General features: G+C 41.4%; 1 protein-coding gene across 1 annotated transcript in view; it reads left to right on the plus strand.

The window, feature by feature from the left end:
- LOC110989916 (centrosomal P4.1-associated protein-like) overlaps positions 1-18,692 on the plus strand; it is a 31,091-nt gene that overhangs the window by 164 nt on the left and 12,235 nt on the right. The window contains exons 2-15 of the mRNA XM_022254614.2: positions 2,316-2,510; positions 3,556-3,756; positions 4,617-4,819; positions 7,139-7,372; positions 8,487-8,621; positions 8,993-9,346; positions 9,711-10,007; positions 10,306-10,425; positions 10,962-11,763; positions 12,259-12,410; positions 13,330-13,491; positions 14,895-14,998; positions 16,935-17,028; positions 18,033-18,203. Coding sequence (XP_022110306.2) covers positions 2,321-2,510; positions 3,556-3,756; positions 4,617-4,819; positions 7,139-7,372; positions 8,487-8,621; positions 8,993-9,346; positions 9,711-10,007; positions 10,306-10,425; positions 10,962-11,763; positions 12,259-12,410; positions 13,330-13,491; positions 14,895-14,998; positions 16,935-17,028; positions 18,033-18,203 — 3,219 coding nt within the window. The 5' untranslated portion in view covers positions 2,316-2,320. The remainder of the gene's footprint in view (positions 1-2,315; positions 2,511-3,555; positions 3,757-4,616; positions 4,820-7,138; positions 7,373-8,486; positions 8,622-8,992; positions 9,347-9,710; positions 10,008-10,305; positions 10,426-10,961; positions 11,764-12,258; positions 12,411-13,329; positions 13,492-14,894; positions 14,999-16,934; positions 17,029-18,032; positions 18,204-18,692) is intronic.

The following is an 18,692-nucleotide window of genomic DNA, read 5'->3' on the forward strand; positions in this document are numbered from 1 at the left end:
AAGCATTCCTACACAGATATCATTTGTTACCCTGTGCATACTAGTAGGCCTAGCATGACAAATAACTTAGTTAGGTTAGTCATACCATGGAGGTAGAATTCTACCTCCATGGTCATACATGTCAATTTTTGTCATAAAGTTATACCAATCATAGTGGCATTTAGTGCATGTTTATTTCGCTGGCGTAGCATTACCATTAGCATTTAGCAGTTGTGTAGCATGTTAAGCAATGCCTACAGGTAGCCTAGGCTACAGCAACATGATTAATCACCATTGCATCATCAGATCATGTGCTTGTTATGTGCTTGTCATACTTCATGTGCTAAAAATGGGCATTCGTTGATAGGTGCAGAGTTCCATAGGCCTAGGCCTACATGGATATCACCAATTTTTGCCAACTCTATCATGTGTGTGCTTTATATCACCCATACCCATGCATGTCCTAAAAATTCAAAATTAGCATGTTTAGCACGGAAAATACTGAATCGTTTACAACAACATAATTTAGGCCTATTTCCAAAATAGGCCCAGGCCTACTCAGGCAGTTATGACAGTTTTACCCTGTCTCACAGAATTCTATAGACATGTTAGACCAGTCTTACAGGCTCCAGAAGAATTCTAAATGCCACTAAATTTTCCCTGCAGTGACATGAGTGACTTACCGTGCCTACCAAGTACAATGCCTATGTTATTGTTACACCCAAACTATAGCATCAGTCCCAACTATAGTTGGGCCCATCCCATCTAGAGTGCTACAGTTGGGCTGGCCCAACTACAGCAGAGAGGTCCTGTGTGCATGATGTGCCTAGCAAGTGCCAAAGTCATATTGTTTACAAATGTCATCGGTCCTAGGGCTAGAGGAACAGATGTTTTAGATGAATTGTGCCAAGTGTGAGACACATTGACGTGGATAATGTTGAGTAATTTCCCACAGACATTGGTCAGCAATAGTTGGGCCAGCCCAACTGCAGCACTACAGTTGGGACTATCCCAACTATAGTTGGACTTATGCCATAGTCAGGCCGTAACACCTACATGTACATGTATCTGGAAACAGTAAAGTGTCCTGAAAAGTCTGAAATTCTGCTGGTGATTTAGTGGTAAAATATTGAGGTAGACCCTACGTGTATTTACATGAGAAACACTTTGAATTTTGCAGACCAGTTTTAGGGCTTGTGCACAGGGTGTCAAGTGGAATTTCTAACTCAGTCCTGATCCTGCCATATTCACATACATGTATAACCACCATGCACCCATAAATGTTATTGTTAGCATAATATTGGCATGAATAGTGTGATCCATGCTGCCCCTGTAGGTGTATGGGCATAGTGGAGAGGCAATTTTTGGAAACTAAAGCATTTTTCAGACAGTTTCATTTTTTGACAGTGTTGACCGTGTGATATTGATTATGCGTACGTGTACGCATGTACATGTAGTACTGGCTGACTACATGTAGTAGCTCGACCCATTTTGTAGGCGTGACAGGGTTTGTGTTCTACAGTAAGTGTCAAGTGATGTTTGTATAGAACTCTTCCCAGTGATGTTGTTGCAAAACAACATCTTTCACTTCACAGACTGTTCTTGTACAAAGTCAACACCTGTTTTGGAATTTTGAATGGCATTTTGGGATGAAAATGCAGCCACCTTACCCAGGTTTCTGAAAGCAAAGCACATCACAAGTGCATTGAGAAAATAAAGGCAAGTTATGAACATTTATGTGGAAAAACTCTATGTCCACATGGTGAGCTTGCCAGCCAAAAGTGGGGAAGATGTTAACTTGTTTCAACTGGGACTCTTTTCAGAGGCCTCTAATTCCACAATTAAAGCTTATGTGTGTGGTTAATTTTCCTTTTGCAAACAGACCTTTGCCCAAATAGTAGGAATAGAATATCATACCCGTTATCCCCTAAATACACATCCTGGGCTTACAGGGGATCCTCAACAATTGAATTTTTTATTTCCGCCTATAAATAATTTCAAAATTCAGTGGGCAATAACTCTGAAAGTATGTAAAAAACACTACTTTTGATAGCAGATTTTGAATGCCTGGGATCAAATCACCCTAGGTACATGCAGCCTGTAATTCTTATTCATTTTTGAGATACTGGCCTCCAAAATCCCTTGCAAATTAATTTTTGTGGTTCGCGAGTGTAAGAATTTTGGCTGCAATTAGGGGGAGGTTTATCTTTGGAACCCTTTGGAGTGAAAGCCTAAGCTTTTGCATTTGTTCATTTTTCAAGTAGATGCTTTGTTTTAAAAAAATGAACCAAATCCATGATATGCCATCATGCATGTATTATTTTTCTCACATTCAGATGCCATGATGAATGATGCTCTATCAAGGACAAATGCCTGGGTGAACCGGGCTGGAGTTGTCTTGGACCCCACACCAGTACTCGCCAGTCAACCTCAGCCAGAGTTGCCTACACAGAGTGACCAGGATGGTATTGCAGCTAGCAGAAGGGAGTTCCCCATTCCCTCTGAGCTTGCCACTGCAATTATGCAAATGGGTATAACTTTGGGATCATTGTTGTGACTTCAAACAAACCTCAGGATTTTTCAACCTTTATGGTCCTGAGACTCCAGTTTTTACATTGACTTTTTGTTTTAAATAGACGTAAAGTTAGTACTCATAGTATTGATGACAAAAGTTTGCCCCTATTTTGTCATGCATGGAAAGTTGGTTTGCATGTATATGAAATAATCAAGAATTGGAATTTTAAATATTAAGATCTACTCAATATCGTCATTGTATGTGGTTGTTATAACCTTTTACCAACCACAGTTTTGTGAGCATGCAATGTTATACATCTAAAGCAATAAGCCGATCCAGTTAGCCTGTATACGGTGCTCGTGATGACATCCATGGATTATGCTTCTCTCCATTGCCACACTGCGTGTACAATGTACACACATGTGGGATATATTACCAAAGCTGTGATTGGTTGAAAGGCCATGGCTTGGGGTTCGATGGATCAGTTTTTTACCAAATGAGGCAAGTTGGGGCACTTTCAGATGTGGAAATATTGAGAACAATCTATAGAAAAATTCTCTCCTGAAACCCTAGAATTTAAACTGTATGATCAGTCAGATTTGAAGTTCAAATTTCCATGTGTCGAATCTGTTTTGCTTCATTTCTAACCACTGTGGTCACTAAAACGTTGAACTGCATCTTCTTAGGGGTCATCCATGTTTTGTCATCTTTTTCATGAGTTTCCAAAAGATACATGTACATGTACGTGTTTGCTAGCAGTTTAAAATCCTTTTACACTTTCATAAACATGGGAAAAGGTTGATCAGCCATGCGCTTTTTCTTGTGTAAATGTTCAAGGGATAGGGGATGCACCAGGTGAAGGAAAGCATTTTGTATGCACCTGAAAAAGGGTGACAAACATGGATGACCTCTGGATAATTTATCGTCACTTCTGCACAGGTGAAGTTACTGAGCGAATGATTAAAAATCCTCCAGCTCAAATTGATGACAAAGTAGATAGTGTTTTGGGTTTTTTTTTGCTTTGGTCTTATTTGCCATATTGCTTGTGAATGTGTCTGCAGATGCCAGTGCCGATCAAGCGGAGCACCAGCAGGCCAAGGAGCAGGCCCGACTACTTCAGCGGTTCCAGCAACTCAAGCAGTGGCAGCACCAGCAGCAGGAACGCCTGCTGCGACAGCAGCAGGAGCAGCTGCAGCTGCTGCAGCTGGAACAGCAGAGGGTGGAGCAGACACTGGTAGCACAGCGCCAAAAGCAGTGGGGAGGTATGTGGATGATCCACCCTGAGCAGAAGCACCCCGTCATCAGTTGAAAAGAGTTGTGTTGATACGGAGTGTTCATTTTGTTTGTCCACATGATGTGAGCATTTCATAGTTGTTTGTGAACCAGCAAAGTGCAGTTCCCACTAAAGGAGCCTCCATTGCTAGGAAAATTGTGCCATCACTTGGTCCAGCTCGGGGCTCATACAGAGGGCTGTACAGGTCTCTTGTAATCCTTGAAGTCCTGGAATTTTAAAAGTTTTCCAAGGCCTTGCGAGTCCTTGCATATTCATCGTAGGTCCTTGAAAACCCTTGAAAATTCACTTTTTATGATAAAAGTATCAATTCATGCAGAGCAACATAACGGCGAGTTTCAAAATACACCTTTAACCGGCTAAATTGACTGGCTACTTTCACTGGACTCAAGGGGGTGGAAAATTCACTAGTACTGGTGGATCGGTGTTGTGCGATAAGCAGCCGTGATAAGCATTTTATATACTGTACATATATGCCAATTGGCAGTCATAAGCTAGGTGTATGTAATTACATTATATATAGATGCAGTGTACCCATGTACAGTACATGTACATTATACATACAATCAGTGTCTGCAATCACATTCATAAGAGCTAGATGAATACTTCAAAGTATGTGTGGTCATCCGTCATTGTTTTCTTGTTTGTGGTTTTTGTTATTTTAAAATGACTTTGTTTCGTTAGTTTGTGAGTTCCCATTTTGTAATGTGTTTAACTGCCGTTTTAAATTAAGATACTTAATGGCAAGAAAGATAGAAGATAGAAAGATCTGTGTATTGGATGAATTTAATTGTTTGATATTTATTCTAAACATTTTTCTCCAACTGGTAGGTATTCAACAAATCCAGCAATCACCACTAAGGACTCGACCTGGTCCCCATCAGCAGAGGAACCCTAGTTCCAGTCCTTTCAGATCCAACCTCCCAGATGCCGTGGCTAAAGCCTCCATTGCTTTGGGCCAGACTGCTGGCCCGCTGGTCCTCAATCCGCTTCTGATGAATGCTCAGAGAGATGCCCAGGATCCTGCATACCAGGTAGTTCTTCTGTCCTTTAGGCCAGACTTTACAAATTGTCCAAATTTAGCATACCTTTCCATGCCACTTCAGCTTTTTTTGTTTTGGTTTGCTATGTTTTTGTATTTTTGTATGGCTGAGGTCAAGAATATGGTATTCACAGAATGACTTTTTTTTTTTTCTTGGTGTCTTTTTTGATGGCTGTAAGTGGTCCACCCCCCTTGAATGTATGTGTAGATTGAGAAGGAACGTGGTTGCGCTTTTCTCCGTTGCTACCATACCCCTGGTTCACACTTGAAAATCTGTGATTCTCGTCAAAGTATACCAAGCAAATTGACTCAAACAACCTTTGGCATAAAATATGGATCTTTATCTGAGCTAGGAGAATTCACTTATTATTTAAAAAACTTGTGCAAATGATTACAAAAACATGAAAAAGACACCCCTTACATATATCGTACATATTCCATATCCAGTCTCTTTGTTGTTCATCTCAAGTGAAAGGTCTTGTCACTCACTTTAATCCGGTCCAAAAATTTGAAGTGATGGTGTTTGTACATCATCTTGGGTGCATCATCGACTCACCAGGTTTCTGCAATTGTTTGGCACAGCCAGTACCATCGTGGGCCGGCTTGATCATCCCAGGTGGAGCAAGGCCAATCTTTTGCAAAACTCCAATTTTACTGTGAGTGTGTGCTTTCTGCCCTCCTTTATGGATTTGAATCCTGCACACTCCAAAAGAAAGAACAAGAACTCATTTAAGCTTTCCTCATTTGGTGTCAGCATCGCATACTTGGAATTCAGTGGTTTAACTTCATATCCAGTGCAACCATCCAGCAGCGCAACGGGCTTGGTAGCATTTAATCAGGGATCTTGGGAGCAGGGTTCCAGTCACGGTGGGCGGCGCCGAGTGGCACCACCCGGTACTGCAAATTTCCGCCCGGCACTCAGGGTTGAAATTGGCTATGTCACCCAGCATGGATTTTCCAAAAAATGAACTGAAATATTACTGAAAATTTAAATGTGCCAATTCGATCATATTTCAAGCATCAGAAAGCATTGAGAACTGCACTCACTATGCTTTGTAATCCAAAAATTTACCCAGCACTAAAATGGTCCTAGCTAGAACACTGCTCGAGAGACAACAAACTCTTTCTGATCTCCAAACCCTGCGCCTGTTTACTTTGGCCTTCGTGCTGCCGTCCAATTCCACCTTGGGTGACGACCTGCCACCTGGAAGAGGCCTCGTGGTACCAGCTTACCTGGCTTCTGCAGGTTGTAGATGCTGTACAGCTGACACCAAATGAGCCCTGTTCTCTTGCCCTTGATCAGGGAGGATGGAGGTCACTATGACCCATATGCTGATTGCAGCTGTAGTAATAGTAACTTTAGCACAAGAAAATTTGTCCACCTGCAAACTCTGTGTATGATAACATTGTGATTCATCTGAAATGATAAAGTCATCATCGTTTCCATATCAAAATTGATTAATGCAAAATTAGATCTAAAATTGTCACTCGGTTGATTGAGTTTGGTGAGATTTTCAGTGACCACAGGATGAACGTCCATGTTAGTTCTATTTTCAACACCTGGCTTAAAGTTTCTGTAATTCAGACAATTTTCAAGCCTGTGGATTACACATATACTTGTGCGTGTAGAATCTTCCACTGCTTTTGCACCAGACCTCATAATAGCTCAGTGGTTGCTCTATTAATGTCATGCATATGGAATCAGGTTGGTGTAGTGGCTCTTGCGTTGCCTTCCACCTCTGTGACCCGTTTTTTAATCCCAGCTTGGTCAGCATGTGGATTTGTTTTTAGTCCCTGCCTAATTTCATGGGCTTTCCCTGGAATATTTTTGTGAGCTTTTTTTCTTCATTGTGCTCATAATCGAAGATTACGTCCTGCTCGGAATAACGTCAAATGAAGCACATTCAGTGAGATTGATGACCAAAGCTGTGGACGACAGCACAGTTCACAGTCTGCTTGTGATTACTGACAAATGCCTTGACTGCATATTTTTGAAAGAAGATGAAGTAGAGAAAGTGGCTCTGCAAAGTGTGGCAACAGACACAAGCAAGGGAGTCTTTGTGCTGACTTGCCCCTTTAAATGCCCACGTACCCATTTGTGTCAGGATTGAGAGCTTTTCACTTTGTCTCACCCGTGGACACATACATGTACAAAGCTGTTGAACTTACTAGTACAATCTGTATGTGCTCAAAGGATCTTTGTTTGTGGCATAGCATTTTTCTTTTGATGAAGCTAGTGTTTTGCATGGAATCTTGTCTGAATTGCCACAGTTGGTCTCATTAAATCCCTGTCCTTGTTTTTATCAACCAGAGGACTGATTCTGACTTGGCTAGTGAATCGGCCAGCTCAGTTGTCGAGGAAGGAGTGTACCCACTCCCTGATACAGCATCGGAGATGAGCTTTGGTGTCATTGAGGAGGATGAGGAAGCGGTAACTCCTACCAATGGTCAAGATGAGGCCAAGGAACAAGTTGACGAGGATAATGCAGAGACGGATAACTCCCTCGATGAGAGCTTACAAGATGCTGCTGCACTTAACCGCAAGGTAATGTGAAATAACATTCAATGCAGTATTGTAAAATGTTTCCTTTTATCAACAATGTATTTTACCCTTGTTTGTTTAAGAAAGCACTGTACGCTCAGTTCTAATCAAGAGCTAGTGAGAAAAGCTTCATATACTGTTATGCCTAGCGTAACTCATTTACAACGCAAACTCATGATGTCTTGATTATCAGTCAGGCTTGTTGGTGTCAGCAACTGTGATATTATATTCACTTTAATAAAATGTTGCCACGAGCTAACCCTTTTTTTGTTGAAAACTGAGCTATGATACATTTTAATAGTTTCTTTAGCCCATTTTGAAGAAAGAAAAAAAACTTTTTCTCTATTGTTAACAGTACCCCATTTCAGCATTTGAAAGATATGCAACAATTCTGCGCATTTAACCACTACCTGCCAGGGACTCCGAAACCGGAGCCGTATGGTTTATATGCGTTGCTGGGGTCTCCGAACTTGGAAAAGGAAGCAGGGCCCTGTAACAAAAGACCGTACTCTGAACAAAAGACCAGGCTGCTGGGCATTACCGGCATTTTTCACTCTCAAAAGTGGTGATAATCCAGCGTTGTTTTGAAACCGTATACCAGGCTTTGGGGCATTGAGAGCAAGCGGATTACCACCTGGGACAAAAGCGCTCCACCACCGCAGCGATGAGCCACACAGCACTGCAGCATGCTAATCTGGCCCCTATTGAAAAGAGGTCAGCAGTGCACTGAGCCAGGTTCGTGAACAAAAGACAGTTGTATAACACTGCACAATCTGGGCTCTGTTTACAAGGCTGCAGGCCTGGCTGAAATACTCAGGCGTCAATGAAGGTCACCTGTCAACATAGAGTAGTGCCTAAAGATTACTTTGTGCGGCTATAAACGACCGTTAAATGGAATGATGAATTTTTGAAGGATTTTGAAAACGGAAAAAATGATAGTCATGCCGGCCCAGCATCATCAATGTTGAAAAATGCCCCGGCACGAAGTGGTTAACCTACAACCCTTGATGGCATTTTTGTCTTGCTTACAAATGACAAAATGAATGATACAGAGACATGCCAAAGGACAATCTTAATGCAGCAGGCAACCATGTGTTCAAACTATTCTGTATACCAGGTGAGCGAGACCAGCCGTCCCCCATCCACCAAGCTGTTGTCAGGAGATGATCGTCCCATCCAGTCAGCTCTTGGCTCCAAGGCTAAGACATTTGAGGAGCTGCTGGAGCAGCAGCTGAAAAGCGAAGCAGAGAAGGTACAGTAGCTTTTCCTATAAACCATCGTTAAAAAAAAAATAGAAGAAATGTCTCCAGTGGTGGTTGAAAGGTTCAGAGAACCAATATAGTTTTGACTGTGTAAGAATAACTCATTTCCAAGCAGGTTTATTGTGACCTCCTGTCAGATGATTTAAATCAAGGGTCCAATGTCTTCTTTTCATTAAAGCACGTAGAGTACAACAAACTGGTGTGTGAAACTAAGACACTGTTACTTTCATCATAAAGAAGGACTGTTGAGAAAGACATTTCCTTACCTTGTGACAAGATATTGAGATGTTTGTTCAAATAAAAACATTCAAGAGGAATTCTCATCTAGTTAAAAAAATTAATAGCTCCTTTCTATTGGCAGTATCAGTCTCCTGAGAACCCCCCTCAGGGCACTTCCAAAGACAGCCCCAGGCGTGCCTTCCTCCGCAAAGGGGCAGGCACAGCCCGCTTTGGGGTCATTTCCAAGAAACCACCCAAGCCGCCGTCACCCAGAATGACTCAGACCAGCCTCACCAGTGAGGAGCCGAGGGCCGGACGGGGCAAAGTGGGGCCTGGAGGCTGTAAGAAGAACAACTCGGGCATTGGTCACAAGCTGACACCCTTGTCAATGAACAAGCTGTCGCTGGTCAAGAAGGAGGGGAAGGAGGCCACAAAAGAAGATGACAGAAAGAAGATAGAGAGGGGAAAGCGGGGCGAGAAAGAGGAGATACCACAGGTTATCAGTTCTTTATTATTCGTTTTCGGCAATGGAAACCCAGCATTCCTCAAAAGTTTCTTTGGCGCAGTGGCGCACAAGCCTGATGAAATCTGTTGAGGATTTCTTTTAATTGAAAAATAACGTATTCAGGTTTTAATGACAAATTCCATACAATATGTGTTCAAAAGCTGTACAGCTTGTATATAACAAAACCATTAGGGAACAAATAAGTGCATATCAAAGTAATGCCAATTTCAGTTATTAGTAATCAGTAATAATCAGTGATTAGTCTACTGATTAGCATATTAATCAACAGTCAGTGTCATTTACCAGCGCTAGCTATGAGGAATTACATGTACATTGGTATGTCTCTGTTTGACAGATGGCCCGTAAAGTGGCCACCAAACCAGCAGCAGCAGCCACCAAAACCAGCCAGAATGCACTGTCAAAACAGCCACTCCCCAGTAGCCAGCCACAGCAGTCAGGGGCCAGCATTGAGCAAGGTGTCCCTGGGCAGGGCAAAGCTGCCAGTCTCCCTGCCATAATGATGGACGCGGTACCCCTGCCTCATGAGGAAGACTCCCACGGCCACCAGTTGACTGCAGAGGGTGCCCATCCAGATGATACCATCGAGATGTCCTTTCAGATGAGGATGAAGGAGTGGGAGAGGAATGAGAAAGTAAGGCAGCCTTGCGAGACTTGTCACATTTCCTCCAGTTGAAGGGAATATCAAATTCATTAAACCAACAAAATCAAAAGATTACTGATGTGATCCACAATTGTGTGCAGGTACTTAATGTGCTCCTTAAACTGGCTTGTAGAGTTTTTGCACATAGCCATTTTTGAAAGCATCCAACATCCACAGCAGTGTCAGTGAAACCTTCTGGTCTGCTGAAACAAGTAATATTTTTGTCTGAAATTGAAATATTTCAGTTGTTTTATTTGAAAGTCAAGTAACTTGTCTGCATCTGTCTCAGGTAGAGCAGGAGGAGTTGGATGAGTTTGAATTGCTGGAGGAGGCAGCTGATGACAATGCATCCTTTGCCAGCGATGCATCCATAGTGGTCAACATGATACAGCGAGCCAATGAGCGTAAGGTGAGCAAAGCAAAAGATCCCCGAGTTACCTGTAAATAGACCAATTGCACCAGCTATTAAGTCAGGTGACCTGTAGTCGGAATCAAACATGGCATCCTTCCATAGCAAAGTCTGTCTTAGTGTTGTTTTCCAAAAATTATGGCAATTTTCGGTGTAGTGCTCAGCACACCAGTTGTGTCAGTACTTTACTGACCATTGGCTTTATTTTGAGTAAATTACACTTAATACATGTATAATACACTTTGCTAAGGGAGAACGCTATGTTTGATGATGACCATAGGTCGGTGACTTCGGGTGCAATCGGTCTTTTCATCAGTAACTCTCTGTCATCAGAGACCTTCCTGAATCTTCCAAATTCCTGCCACCTTAGTGAAAGCATTTACACTTCAAATGCCAAGGTATAAGCAGTTGGAGATCCTTCAAAATCTTTCACCACTTTCTAATGTATTTTTAAGGATCTTGGAGGGAATTTCAGAAGTAAAAGTTCAAACGAGTTTTCATAAAACTTCTAGGTGCATCTTGTTTTTCTTTTTCAGCAAGGTAACGGAATTTCATCAAACAGGTTACAGCCACCGTCAAAATCGGTGCTCATTCAAAGACAGAGGCCTCAAAGATCAGATGTAGCAATCAGAACAGAGTCAGCACTATTCAAGTCACATGATCAGTCACCTGACCCATCACATAAGGGCAAAGCACACAGTGGAGTGGAGAATGGTGGCGAAGACGAGAGTTTCTCTGTTGGGGATCAAACACTGACGGGAGATAATGAAAAGGAGCAAAGCCTGGAGTCATATGGTCAAGGTTTTTCTGGAAGGATAGACACAGAGTGGTGCAGAGCTGGGAGCCCAACAGAGGAAGACTCTGATATGGCGTCTCAGGAAAATGATGAAGTTGCTGCATTAGCATCTCAAGGAAGGAAAAGGTTAGTAGGCCAGGCAAGAGGGCCTGTAAGGGACTCAACGCAGAAAACAGATGAGAAATACACTAGCTCTCCTGATGCCAGAATCAACAGGAGTGACTCTGATGAAGATGGCGAGGATCCTGGGAAAGAGGGAGATGGGGAAGGCATTGAAGATGCTGCAGAAGATGATGCAGGGAAGTCCAGCCGGCCCATGAAGAGGATCGCTGTGACCTCCTCCCATGCAGTGGATGTGAACTTTGATGATGATGAGAGCTGGGGGGACTTTGGGGAGGCAGAGTCGGAGAGTCTTGATGACAATGAAGATGAAGATGACAAGGACAATGAAGAAGACGATGATGATAATGAGGATGAAAGTGTCATCCTTGCAGGAGCACCCACTGCGACATCCACCCCACCGCCACCCATATTCAGCAAAGGTAAAACCGCAAATATTGATAAAATCTAGCCAGAAGACATTCAGAACGTACTATTCAGAATGTTCACTTTAACCCTGTCTGTCTTCCGTGCACCAAATGTTAATATTCTTTTCCACACATCTTTAATAAGGAGCAGAGTTTAAATTTCCAGAATCATACAGTTCAAAACAGAGTTGCAATTCTGCATCTTGCTGTCGCAGACTTCATTTTCGTGATGGAAACTGAAAGCCCTCAATATCTCATTTTCAGCTGTGAAGGGAAACAAATGCCTTGCCCTACATTTGACATGTCAGGCATTAATTTTTCTTGAAAATTGGCATAAATCATTTCTTCATACACAAGAAGAATTCAGAAATGACCAAAACATCATTCACGTTGTGCAGAGAGGCTAGGAATGCTTTCATGTGAAATAGTATTATTTTTTCAGAAAAGTTTTGAAAATGCAGTCATTTGGGGCATACAGATACTCATGCTTGTCCATCATTTTCTACACAGGACACAAGTCTGTTTTTGACAGAAGAGAAGAATCCACCAGAGAAACAATGCAACCAGAGGCCACGGCATCCCCTCCCACATCATCCCTGGTGTCCAAACTCTTCCCTAAGCTGAAACCCACGCAGAAGACCAGCAAGCCCAGCCAGGAAAAGGTACAGTATGATTGACTCTTTCAATCACTACAGGGTGAATCTTCTGTTCACTTCAAGGCTTTTCAGCTTTAAACACATCGGCTATAGCCACAGCATTTTAGACTGGTTGCAGTCCACTTCTGTTGCACCAGTCTCAATCATGGGACCCAGGAACCAGACCAGTTTTTAATGAATATATTTCTGACTTCATTTTCCGTATACAAAGTCCTCCAGGGTTAGAAATACATATACATTGTACACCAAAACAGAAAAGGAAGAATCTGTTAAACATTCTAGTAAAACTAGAAATGATTGAAAAATTCAGAAATAAAAAGGTAAAAAAATTGACAAAGAAAGATAGCGGGCTTGAATCCTGTAGCATGTGTATAATGAACAGTGCAAATGGAGGAGGCTCTGCACGACGTCACTGGATTTATGCATCCAAAGCCTTTAACTACATAGGTAGGGTTAGAGTTGTCTGTCCCCAAAAAAGACACAGACATTACCGATGTCAATGTTGTTTAGGCCTGTTGTCATTAGTTACCCTACTATTCGGACAGATGCATCCCCATAGTGCGGTTTGGGCACTGGCATGTTGGCCTGACTTTCAAAGACTTTTTTCTTTTGAATCTTTTGTTTTCATTTTTATTGCATAACTCTCCTTGGTTTTACATCGGTTTTTTGTAATGTGCCTTTGATAAAACTTTGGTGGAAAGGGCACTCTATAAATTCCAAATTGTTATTATTATTATTACTACTACATGTACATGTGGCAATGCTTAATGCATAGTTCCTTTATAGACTCGAGAAACTGTGATACTGCATATGGCTGCCTACACTGTAACCGGTTACTTAAATTTGGAACTTTGGATATTCAGTGTTTTGCACTGGTAGAAAGAATATTTGAATCTTTTGTACTTTTTGTGTTAATTTATCCCAGGCAAAAGCAGCACAGCCACCCACAAAACCTGCAGAGACATCGGTTGCAGAGGGACTTCAGTCCAAACTACTGAAAGAGAAACTTGTTGAGCTGGAGGCAGAAATTGCCAAGTTCAGACGAGAGAACACTGCCTTAGCAAAGCTGAGAGAGGAGAGGGAAAAGGTACATATTTGAGGGAAAAAATGGATAAACTGGAATAGTCTCGGTGATTCTCTAAAATCATCACCCACTCTCCACAGCATTACTTGTAAACTAAAATGTCTCTTTTTAATCGCATACTGAAGCGTAATAGGGATAATAACGGTCTTGATACTGCCCTACAGGTGTACACCTCTTTATGTGCTTTATCTTCATGTACATGTATGTCTCTCTTGTCTGTCCATAGGCTGGGAAACAAAAGCTGTTGCTTCACCCTGGACCTAGATGCTGCCATTAGTATAATGTTCATTTTATATTAATTTTTAACATATCTATACATGTTTTTTCAATGTGATTGTATCATTATATATCACCCCAATGAACTATGGCAGCATCGTAATAAATGTACATGTATGTATGTTGTATGTCACCACCTCCATCTTGGTCTGGTTCCCAGAAGAGAGTTTAGTGATCTTGATGCCTTATCAAACATGATCCAGTACAGACTGCACAGCTCTTTTTTTTTTTTTCAAGACTTTGAAGCCTGGAATCATTGAGTCAGATGATGTGACTGTCGTTGTCAAGAGTCACAAAATAGCTTTCAGCACCACTTACTTCTAACAGCAAAGTTGTGGCCAAAGCTACACAGACGTCTGAGAGATGGTGTAAAATTTAATTTGTACATACTGTGTGTACCTGTTTGTGTCTGACAGTGTTAAGTCTCCTTTTGTGTTTTACATGTAACTCTGCATATACACTGGGAGTCTTTTTTATAAAGCACTTCCATGTACATGTGGCTATCAACAAATTCAAGAAACGTTCTTGTTTGGAAGTATTTAGGCAATGCCATGGTAACAGATGACATTTTGACACATTTTTCCACACCATAACTGTGTTGTTTGGTGAACATATTTACGGGTTAAATGACCACAAATGTAATACATGTGCTTCTCTTTTTGTATTCAAGTTGTAGTTTCTAAACTGCATTTCCTTTGCCGTTTATGAATGTTAAGGAGATTGCAGTGCAACAGAACAGTGCTTTTCCATGGATTTATTTAGTCTCATTCCGTTACCAACCTCATGCCATTTACACACATACACAACATCACTTTTGACGTACATGCCAAAGTGCCTAAATGACATTCCTTTACCGTGGAATTACCCAAATGCAATTTTGGTAGTTGTACATGTGTGGTTCCCAGTTTTTGCATGCCATAGGTTTTGTGCAAGCTAAAGATCCCATGTTATTTTTGAATAGATGGAATGTTGCAGAATGAAGAATTGGTTTATGTACCATATATGTATGCCTGCGTTCACGCCATTATAAACGTTGTCAAAGTTTGTGTATCCAAGCAGTTGAAGTATAAATTATCGGATGTACGTGTAATTGCAAACCTTAAGAGTGTGTTTTATTCTACATTATTCAGGGCCTTGCAGCCTTAGATAAAGAAGTGGTTGATTTCCAGAATTTGAAAGCAGAGGAGCTGAGGAACCTTCAAGATTACAAGGAAGAAGAGATGAAAAAGCTCAGGTGAGGCTTAAAGTAACTGTAAAGGTGGCCAGTAGGTTTCACTAAAACTGTTGCCATAACTACAGCGTTAACTTTGGTTTTTTGAGGCTAAAAAGTGCCCATTTCTGGGCGAACAGTTAACAGTATTGCCTCAATTGTCCATTTTTATTGCTGACAGGAATGAAAATTGTTAAAAAGTAAAAACACTTGGGTGTTTTAAAAAAATCCTTGGTACAGCCTGCATGCTGATTCCCATTATAAAGAGCAGGACCGAGTTTCAAGGAGCTTCGTAACCCCTTCATGCCAGGAATTTCTTCCCGAAAGCTGACTCCAAGAATTCCAGCCTCGCTTGGCAACGAGGGTCGCCTGCCAAACTGCAAATTCTCGGTTTGTGGCCGTGCGTGCTCTGCACGCTTTGAATTGCACGGTGAAAAGGCTGATTGTTCGGTGGCGTGCAGTTCTACTCACGCTTCCACATTCCCGTTGCCTCTTTTCAAAGTGGGGACTATTGTGAAGCTGGTGATTATGATGCAAATTTGGTCTCTTCATTTCGGGGCTACACACAAAGACCAATTACCATACATACAAGAGCCAGGGTCTGCCTTCTTTCTTTGTGTTTGCTCGAGCGTGGGCTGAGAATAATAGCTGAAAAGCGGGCTGAGGATCTCAATTTTTATGGCGTGTCTAGCCGCCTCCCGGCATGAAGGGGTTAACAGTTAACAAAAAACTTTGCTAACGTTAAGCACTATTTCATGGCAGTGCTAAGCCTTTGTCGCTACATTAAGCAAATTTTTCCTCCGTGAAATATGCAGTCCCAAGGTTAGCGCAAAATTGTGTACTAAGCGGTGCCGTGAAATTGGGCCCAGGTTTGGAGGTGTTCAAGTGAATACTGTAATTGTCCGAAAAAATTGAAAAAATTTGTCTAAATAGAAAAGTTGCTCATGTGAGCTTCAAGTGAACCAGTTCAGTATTCCAGCAGGTCTTGCCCAGTAAAAGGCTATTTGGGAACAGCTGCACGTAGGGCCGAGTCAATTTGAACAATTCACTTTTCGAAGACTCGACTTTCAATTTGATCAAATATCTAAATATGCAGTTTACCGACCGGCAGAGTGTCGATGTACAAACTACAGTATATACAAAATCAATTGCAATATCATGCACAATTGTACATTATAATAACTATAACACCTTTTCATGTCTAGGAGTATCTCCAGCCACAATTTAACAAGATTTAAGAGATGAAAAATATTTCTTGCCCTGTTGAAAATTTCTATCCCTGGTAAATTTTTCAATGAATAATTTACTTTCTGAATTGTTCGTCGATTTCTGTCTCTTTTCATTTTAATCTGTTTGGAACTAGCCCCCATAGTGCAATTTTTGTCATTTAAAACAAGAGAAAAGTTCTCCTTTCCTTTTCATGAATTTGGCATTCGTATATTCAAATTCGGAAAATAATATTCAAATATTCGCTAACTGATCAAATACTCAGATATTAGGCACAGCCCTAGCTACATGTGCGCGCGTTAGTCTGTCCTGTCAGCGCAGCCATACTCTGACTCACACATGCACTTTGTTCCCAAAAGACCTTGGCTATATAATACCCAACTGGCTCATTGGTTTTGTAGCAAAGTTGCCTGGGGTGCTATGTCCATTTTGAAATTGCCAAATAAATAACATGAGCAAAAAGAAGCCAGAGCAATGTTATGCATGAGAGTGTACCTCCATAGTCACATATCTGCTTCTCAGAATTACATGTGTAGATCAATTAAGTGACGGCTGAGGAATACGACAGATCCACGTTGGATGTGCTTGTGCATGTGCTGCATGTATTAATCTCTGAAAGCAATAATAGTAGTGCACCCTTAGGGCAAACTGCAACATCCTGACTTCTCACTGTGATAAGAAGACTAAACACCAGTGTGACTGTGTTTTACAAATTTCTTACTTTGACTGACAGGAAAGAGAGACGAACCTTTGAAAAGTACCAGAAGGCAGCAAGAGCTCTGCCAGACAAGAAGGACCGGGAAGAAATTGAGCTCCTCAAGAAGCAGGTAGAGTTTACATCTTGAAGAAACTATCTTTGCCTTGAACACACTAGCATAGTGATTTTGGTGAATTCTGGTATTTGGTAACGTGTCTCAATTAGTCTTTTTGTTTTAAAGTGGACAGACCTTTTTAATGAAGATTGTCTCTACAGAAACAGTTTCAGTAGACTTTTCTAGCATTATAAAAATTAATCCTGAAATTACTCTCTTTTTCATATTTATGACAGAAGCAGACATATCGATAGCCATATCATATGCTGAAATTTGAACCCAAACCATAGAGCTATATTAAAGTACTCGAGTGCTAACTTTTCATTCTTCACATGGAAAAATTTGATGAATTTTAAATCCATGTATGAGCTTGTAGAACATTCAAAATCAGACGGAATGAATATCGAATTATGTACTCTAAAATGCAACGTCCATGGGGTACCGATAAAATCTGAGTAAAAAAGCTACGGCAAAATTAATCTGCAGTGCATACGTGCATGCGTTTGCGTAGAACAAAACAAAATGCTCATTTAGTGATTGTGCATTTAGGTTTTTGCATATCAATTCTGCTGACGCATCGTTTTAGACTACAGACACAGATATGCAAATAGCCGTACAAAAGCCGTACAAAATTTCAAGTATTGCTTAGGTTTGTGCACAAGCATGGATGTGCTCAGCAGGCATCACATTGTACACGAGCCAGCACTCTAGCTTTTTGCCCCATGCTCAACATGTACACGTGCCTCTCATTTAGGCAAATTTAAGTAACCATATGTAATCCAGTAAGACTGGAGCACCTTTGATAGAGGGTGATATTACTGGATGCAAAAACTTAATAATTTGATTTTGACTCTCAAGCAGACATTTGTTACCCTGATTCACGAGCCATGACTCGTGTAAACACTTTTCATCTGATAAATACCACCCATGTGATATTTTCTGGACCAATCAGAATGCACAAAATGTCTTTGTATTTGTGAAGGAAAAGTTAAGTTTTGGGCCTTCAATTGTTTTCTTAGTTGTCAGACCTGCAGGAGGAGATGAGTCGGCGAGAGACAAGGTGGACGGCATCATCCACTCGCCTGAGGGACCGCATCGACATCCTGGAGAAGGAAAATACAGAGCTGAGGGAGGAGGTCAAGCTGTTGGAACAGCAGCGCCTACAGGCCTGGAAGAGAGAGGAGGAAAAGGTGAAAACAAGCAGTGAACTTTTTTTCATGAGGCAGCTGTGTTAAAGTGAAAGCGAGGTTAACCTTTTAAAAAATAAAACTTCCAAAACTGAACTTGAGAGTAGAAAGCAGTAAAATGAACTTTTCTGACAGAGTAGTGTAACGTTAACCCGCATCTATGGGTCTTTCTCACGCTGACAAAAGACACTGTGAAGCTTCCTCTTAGTTTTTATGGCTTTCAGCCGTTCATTAAAACTCAGACTGTCTTGCTTGACATCAACTCTTAAAACAATGTGCTTTTCAAAATACTACTGCGCCGGCATCTCAGCAACACGTCTGCACGGCTTACCAGTAGGGACCCACCATACGGTTCAACCGTGGACACGCGTAAGCACCCCCGCTGGTCATCCAACACCAACACTACAATAGTGCCTGTCTATTCTGATGAATAATATCAGATATGTGATTAAACATACCTAAGTTTTAGTTTTAAGGCAGACTGAAAACTTC

This window comes from Acanthaster planci, linkage group LG09, assembly GCF_054643075.1.
Source record: "Acanthaster planci isolate LZ-2023a linkage group LG09, COTS_SCS, whole genome shotgun sequence".
NCBI classification, from domain to species: Eukaryota; Metazoa; Echinodermata; class Asteroidea; order Valvatida; family Acanthasteridae; genus Acanthaster; species Acanthaster planci.